Source organism: Euphorbia lathyris, chromosome 7 (genome assembly GCF_963576675.1).
Source record: "Euphorbia lathyris chromosome 7, ddEupLath1.1, whole genome shotgun sequence".
Lineage (NCBI taxonomy): Eukaryota > Viridiplantae > Streptophyta > Magnoliopsida > Malpighiales > Euphorbiaceae > Euphorbia > Euphorbia lathyris.
This window is the reverse complement of record NC_088916.1, coordinates 6593076-6600066: the sequence shown is the minus strand read 5'-3', so window position 1 is coordinate 6600066 and position 6991 is coordinate 6593076. Positions and strand designations below refer to the sequence as shown.

Genomic DNA, 6991 nt, shown 5'->3' with positions numbered 1-6991 from the left:
GCCACTCTTCAGTCCTCCTAACCGGCACATCAAGCGTTCTTCGTCTTACATGGCCAAACCACCTTAATCGGTTATCACGATTCTAAACATATGATTCAATTACAAAATTTGACAAAAAAATCTTAAATACATCTAATTCTCACTTGTCGTTATCGCGATTCTAACTTGTAGGGCTTCTTTCTTTTCCTGTGATTTTTGTCAAAAACCCTAAAATACTTTGGTTTGATTTTTAATTTTACTTGAAGTATTAGATGTTTTTGATGAATTAGTGAGTTATCTTATTATGGATGTCTTTTTATGGTTTATAAGTAATTTGTGATTTATCAAGTTTTTTTATATATTTTTATATGTAATATATATAAAATTTGCCGTGTCCCGCCACACCCGTGTCTTATATTTTTTTAAAATGTCATTTGCCGCACCCATGTCCACACCCCGAGTCAGTGCATCATAGGTTTAAAATGACCTATTGGCCTACTGAAGTTGCTTAGAATGACATATGCACCTCCTAAACTTGCATAAAGTGGTATACTTTTCAATTTGTTAAAATCCACTCTGGTTCTGCCATGTGGACATAAGGAGTTATCCACTTTAAGCAAGTTCACGGAACTAATGAGACACTATGTAAATTTAGGAAGTCAATCTGCTTTTTAGGCCAAGTTCAGGAAGCTCCCGATTTATTAAGCCTTTTTTTTTTTCCTTTTTCACATATCATCGCTTCAGTCATCCCACCATAGGATGACAATTATTTTCATCAATCAAGAGTAGCTCTACACAATGCAACTTGTTTACAAGAAAATAAACATAGAATTTTGAGACCATCACACATTTATATATCTAAATTCGATGGAAATAAAAGGCGTAAAAAGGTAATCCGAGAAAATGGACAACTAAAATAAACACAAATGACCTCAATTTATCCTGGAACATCCATAAAAGAATATATAGCTTTTGCTCCAAAATTTCCTTTCTATTCAAGTTCACTAAAACAATGTGATAAACAGGGGGAAAAAAAAAGGCACTTATGAATTTGATTATGGGACAACAATGTGTACAACACAATTAATTTAATGTGAAGAAGCATTTTTTACTACTCATGACTAATTATATGGGATAAATAGCAGAAAGATAGAGCTAATACCTCGTGTAAGATTAACATCTCGTTGTATATGGCATTATTTGTGCTGCAGTCAAAAAGTTAAAAATGCCCTTTCTCTGAATAATGAATTAATAGTGTTTGTTCATGTTAAAGTGCCACTATTACTACTAGCGTTGCGTTCCTGAAAGAAGTTTTTTGCGGATTCATATGTTGACCAGCAGATTGCAGCAGCCGGTGCATGGAAAAGCATCCTTGGAATCCAACCCCTCATCAGCCCTCTATACCCATCTTTTTTCAATATTACTTTAAATACATCTCCAATTGAACCACTTTTGAATCTGTCACATCCACAAACACCCTGCAAAACCGAAAACCACTTTTATGAGATCAATTCTGATAGATGCAGAATCTTGCACAGATTTCCAGCCACAGAACAATGTTTAATTAAACGATGAAGAACATATTTATCAAATACATTTTCTTACTTTTAAATTTTACTAAAGTTAGATGTTTGTAAGTAAAACACTAAATCATAACCAAAAAGAGCTCAATCAAGGTGAAATTGCATGACAAATGAGAACAAATTTTATTAAAAAAGAAAAAAGAAATTAGCGTCCTGATGCCTTTCAACAGCCTTCTGCTACTGGCCTCATCCAGGTTCGATCCAACTTGACTTTGAAAATTACAAAGCTAACCATGAAACCATTGAGTTTATAGCCCTAAATCCACTTCAGTAAACCTTCTATACCAATTGTCATAACCCGAAAGAATAAATCTATTGCCTCATCTTGCATCATCTGTGACTGAGGCCAATGACCACTTTGATCGACCAAATCGGTCACTATCTATAATGTAACTTATACTTTGGATCTAACTCTTCCTGAATATAAAGTCTAAACCTAAGGTTCTACAAAACGTGATCATGAAATTCACGCAGCAACACTGTAAACAAAATTAAACCAATAATACTAACTAACATTAACTGACAGTCTGACATGAAAAAGAAACAGTTGATCATAGATCAGCAAAGACAGAATAAATTTGTTCAGAACAGAATGAGCCCTGGAGGTGAACTTATTTCAGAATTTGCACAAGTAGTTGATTGCTCACCCAACTTTAGAAGTGATGGTCGGATCACAAGTTTCTCAAGCTTAAAAGCATTTGACTATAGTAGTTTAGAGAGTAGTTAATTTAGTGAATTCATTGCCCAATCTAAAAATAAAAAGGATTAAACCCGTGGTATCCATTATTTGATAATATTTGCCCCTTGGAGTATTCCCATAGGTGACATTTAACCCATTTTGGATGCAAAACTAACCAATTTCTTAAATTTTTTACCACGACACAATTTTTGACGTGACATGTAAATATAACAACTGTTTTATTTTTTTCTATATAGACTTAATATGTGGATAAATAAGAATAAAATTAATTCCTTATTTATCTACATATTAAATCTATATGGGAAAAAATTAAATCAATTGCCACGTGTCAAAAATTGTGTCATGTGGCAAAAAATTTAACAAATTCGTTAGTTTTCCATCCAAAATGGGTTAAATGTCACCTATAGGAATACTTCAAGGGGAAAATGTTACCAAATGACACCATAAGGGGCAAATGACAAAATTTTGGATACCACAGTGGCCAAATATGGGTTTAATCCAAATAGAAATGATTTCTGATTTATTACTCTAATAGAAAAAACCAAATCTGATCTCATAGTTTGGGAATCATTGATAATTCCATAGTCCTACACAATTAATCCTTGACATCATTATTGGACTTATGCATAAAAGAAACGATTCTCTTTTGCAAATTAAGAGTATGATTACGGAATTGCCATGTAGCGCGAGTGAGTAGTTTCAAAATTCTGAAGGAAATGATTTTGATCATGTCAAATGAAGTTGAACAAAATAATATAGTCATATAGATGATTAATGAGATAAAGTTGTGGAAATTAAACAAAATCATGATCACTTTACTGATGGAATATTTGCCCGTGAAAAGGTGCCAGTTATGGTCCTGCTTTTTGGTGCATCGAAAAAGAATATACAGCCATTAATAGGGAAAGAAAGCAGGATATTATCCAATGGTATCTAGTAAGGCATCTAGAACAAAAAATCATAAAACATAAAGGCAGTTAGCTATTACTAACACAAGTAATGTGTAAATCAACTAGATAGCATTCATACATAGCAGTAGCACCTAATGGTCTAACGGATCAAACTTTAAAAAGTATACACCCAGTTGTGACTGAGGATTCTTATTGCCTAATTGCAATCTGCTTAACAGAAAACTAATATTTGGAATCACTGGAAGCAAAAGTAGTAGGTCTGACACTCTGTAGAAATGATGCCTGTTGGTAATGGCAGTTAAAAATCTTTGAAGAGCATACTTCAATTGAAACTATGAATGAGAAGAACTCCAAAAAGAAAAAAATATTGTTGCATTAGCTACTTTTTCTTTTAAGGTTAGATGGACAAAAGACTAGAAGAAAAAGCAACTTCCTTTACCATTTTAAATCGACTATAGCATCAATTATATACCATTCAATCTCCTCATAGCAAGACATGAAACTATTCATTGTACACTAAAACTTCTAACTAAGTTGTTTCCATAGTTACTAAAGGTACGCGTCATAGTTATTAAAGGCGCGCCTCGGCTAAGGCTCCAGCCTTAGCGCCTTGGTCAGTCAGGCGCGCGCCCTGGCTACCTTAGGGTAATTTAGGGTGTTTTAGGGTTGAGGGTATTTTAGGGTTTTGATGGTGTTTTAGGGTTAGGGTATTTTAGGGTTTTTTAAGTTCAGAAAATAAAAGAAAAACAGAGACAGACAAAGATCGTAAGTTTTTACTACACATAGCAGCAGACATTATGCCTTAGTAGTTAACTAAACTTAACTCATGCATTTTATGGTTTTATTGTTGGTATTTGACTATTTGTGACTAGTATTATGAATTTATGATTTTTTTTTTTTAAGTTGCGCCTTGCGCCAAGGGTCCAGGACCCCCTTGCGCCTTAGTGCGCCTTTAATAACTATGGTACACGGCTCTGTTCTTTAATATAATCCTTTAAAAATAGCAATAATTAAAATAAAAAACTTATAAAAATAATAATGGTTCTAATGATAACAATAATAATAATAATAAATAATTATAATTATAATAAGTAATGATAAATTACTGAACTGAATGCTACTGAACTCAACTGAAATTACTGATACTGAAATTAAGTGGCAAAGAACAGGGCCTAAGGCGCCAGGGTTCTGGAGCCTACGTGCATGACTAAGCGACACAACAAGGCATACTAACGAAAAATAATATACGAAATCATAAAAAAACAACATTTAAAGATTCTAAAATGCAGCAAATAGCCAAATACTAAATAATATCCAATCATTCATAACCTTAATCATAAGCATGAAAATAAATTCCAAAATAACTATTAACTCTTCCATAATCATAATCATAATTCATAATAATAGATTCTAAATCTAAAAACTAAGTACAACCAAATCCTAAGTTAATTAACTAATAGTCTAATAACTACATTTCATCAAGACTAAAGCCTCTATAGTCCATATTCATCGCTCATCAAAGTCATCACCACCACTATCATTATCTCCCCTATCAAATTCATCTTCAAGGTTCTCATTCTCATTCTCTTCAACTTCAAGGTATTCATCTACAAAACCAGATTCTTCTTCCTCCACATCTCTAAGAACTGTAGATGTTCTTTCTCGAACACTAGAAAATGGTGCTTTAGCCTTCTCCTACGACTTAGGCCTAGCACTTGAAGTAGAGGTATTCATGATATTTTTCCTACTCTACTATGAAAATGGCGCAACGGTAAACGTTGTTGTCGTGTGACCAAGAGATCACGGGTTCGAGTCTTAGGAGCGGCCTCTTGCCAAATAAATTGGCAGGGGAAGGCTTGCCCCCAGTACACCCTTGTGGTGGGACCCCTCCCCGGACCCTCGCTCAGCGGGGACGCGTAGTGCGGCCGGGCCGCCCTTTTTTACTATGATAAGCACTTCCTTCAACCCTAGGTGATATAGATATGGAACGGTTGAGATTGAATCAACCACTTCTTAACTTGGAACCCTAAAAAAATAATCCAGCTTATAAATTTGCCCCTAGGTGCACTTCCAACAAAGCACTAGGCTCACAAACAAAGGCGTGCTCAGGCATGTGCCTCTAGATTAGAGCACGCCTTTTAGCTTCTCAGATGATATACCTGGAGCTTAGCACCTTTTGCGTCTGAGACGCGCGTTTGATAACTATGGCTGTTTCAGTATTGTATTTCATAGACATTACTTTCTCTCCTGTCCAAATGCGTCCTTATTTTCTCTCCTCTTCCTCCATCTTCCTGAAACTACTTCTAACTTTTGCATTCAATCAACCTTACAAAATTGAGAAAGTATTGTCCAACTTTCAGAGTGACCAAGTTGAGACAATCCTCATATATTTATCTTATACATAAATTCACACACCATCTAATCCCAACATCAATTTCTAATCTAATCAGCATTCTACTACTCTGCAGCCCCAGACCTAGTTCAGGTGATACACATGATAAGTCACCAAACATAGAAATAGATTTTATTCAATTCTATATCACTTCAAAAGCTAACAGCAGCAACAATTACAGCAAATATCCTACAATTGAAATGAGAAGCAAGCAAGAATCTTGGTACCTGACACTGCAATTGCGTCTTAACAACATCAAGAGGAGTAGTAACAGCAGCAGCCAATGCTCCAGCAGCCGCTCCTGCAGTAGCATGAACAATCAACCTCTCGTCATTAGCACTCTCAGGCGAAATCTCCATCAAACCTCTTTTCACCGCCTCATAAGTAGCAAAATGCACAGCCGTGAAAGGTGCGTTCATCAAAACAGTAGTCCTATAAGAAGCATAAAAAGCACCAATTCCTTCATCTCTCAAAACCCTCTTCACACAATCAAAAACTCCTCTATACGCATTATTCCCCAATTGTAATCTCTGCTTCACCATATCCATAGGTGTCAAAACGGCGTCGCTGCACACCGTCGCACACACTCCAGACATCGCGTGAGCTAATGAATTGTTCGGATTATCACCGGAGAACCGCTTCTTACATACTTCGTAAACCGAAAAATACACCGCGTGGGCAGGACCAGCGCCGAGACCCATGGCGCCGATGCCACGGTAGAGGGCGGAGGGGCCTTCAGATTGGAGAATGGAGCGGAAGGCATGGGTGACACTGACGGATTTAATTGGGCAAGAACCTAGGGCTTGCATATGGGTTTTAATTGTATCGACGGGAAACATGGCCATGTGCTCAATTGAACCAGCTATTGAACCGGCGATCATGAATTGCCAAAAATGGAGACCGTCATGGGCGGTTACGGATACCTCCGGGTGAAAATCTGGCCGGAAATCAGGGTTTTGAAACTTCGTGGTGGTGGCTTCTGCGGCCATAGAGATTGTTGTTGGGTTTCAAAGGTAAGAAAGCGGGACAAGTTACTTGTCATAAAGTTTAATTCAAGTCAGAGCAACCATGGAAACAAACAGAGCCAAAGTCTTTGAACAAGATTTGCTGTTTGACAATTAGGTTTTCCAAGATTTAGGGGTTTTAAAAAAAAATTCACGAGTTTTTACAAAACTTTATTTATTTTTTAAATAAAAACTTTGATTTTTTTTTTTAATAAAAATGCTTATATATTCGTTAAATGAAAAAAAAAACAAGTACAATAAAATAAAAGTAAGAAAAAAACCTCACAACATCTATAAAAACGATTATATATTGCAAAAGGAAAAACAATAAAATATATATTTTATGAAAATCTAAATCTGCAGAGCAGCAATCGAATCACTATCATTTAGATCCTTCTGAACATTTGGATTTAAGTTATTTT

The 6991-nt window shown here is 35.6% G+C and overlaps 1 protein-coding gene across 1 annotated transcript; it reads right to left on the bottom strand.

Moving 5' to 3' along the window:
• Window positions 1-906: 906 nt before the first annotated feature.
• LOC136201260 (uncharacterized) lies at window positions 907-6688 on the bottom strand. The gene is made up of 2 exons (XM_065991884.1): window positions 5793-6688; window positions 907-1457 (listed from the first exon to the last, which is right to left on the bottom strand). The coding sequence occupies exons 1-2, from the start codon at window positions 6552-6554 to the stop codon at window positions 1242-1244; spliced, it is 978 nt and encodes a 325-aa protein (XP_065847956.1). The 5' UTR covers window positions 6555-6688; the 3' UTR covers window positions 907-1241.
• Between the last annotated feature and the right edge of the window lie 303 nt (window positions 6689-6991).

Bases quoted from the DNA above. Each gene is read 5' to 3' on its own strand.
- LOC136201260 (XM_065991884.1), bottom strand. From the start codon at position 6,554: ATGGCCGCAGAAGCCACCACCACGAAGTTTCAAAACCCTGATTTCCGG. The intron at 1,458-5,792 runs GTACCAAGATTC...TCGGTTTTGCAG, and splicing joins AGACGCAATTGCAGTGTCAG to GGTGTTTGTGGATGTGACAG.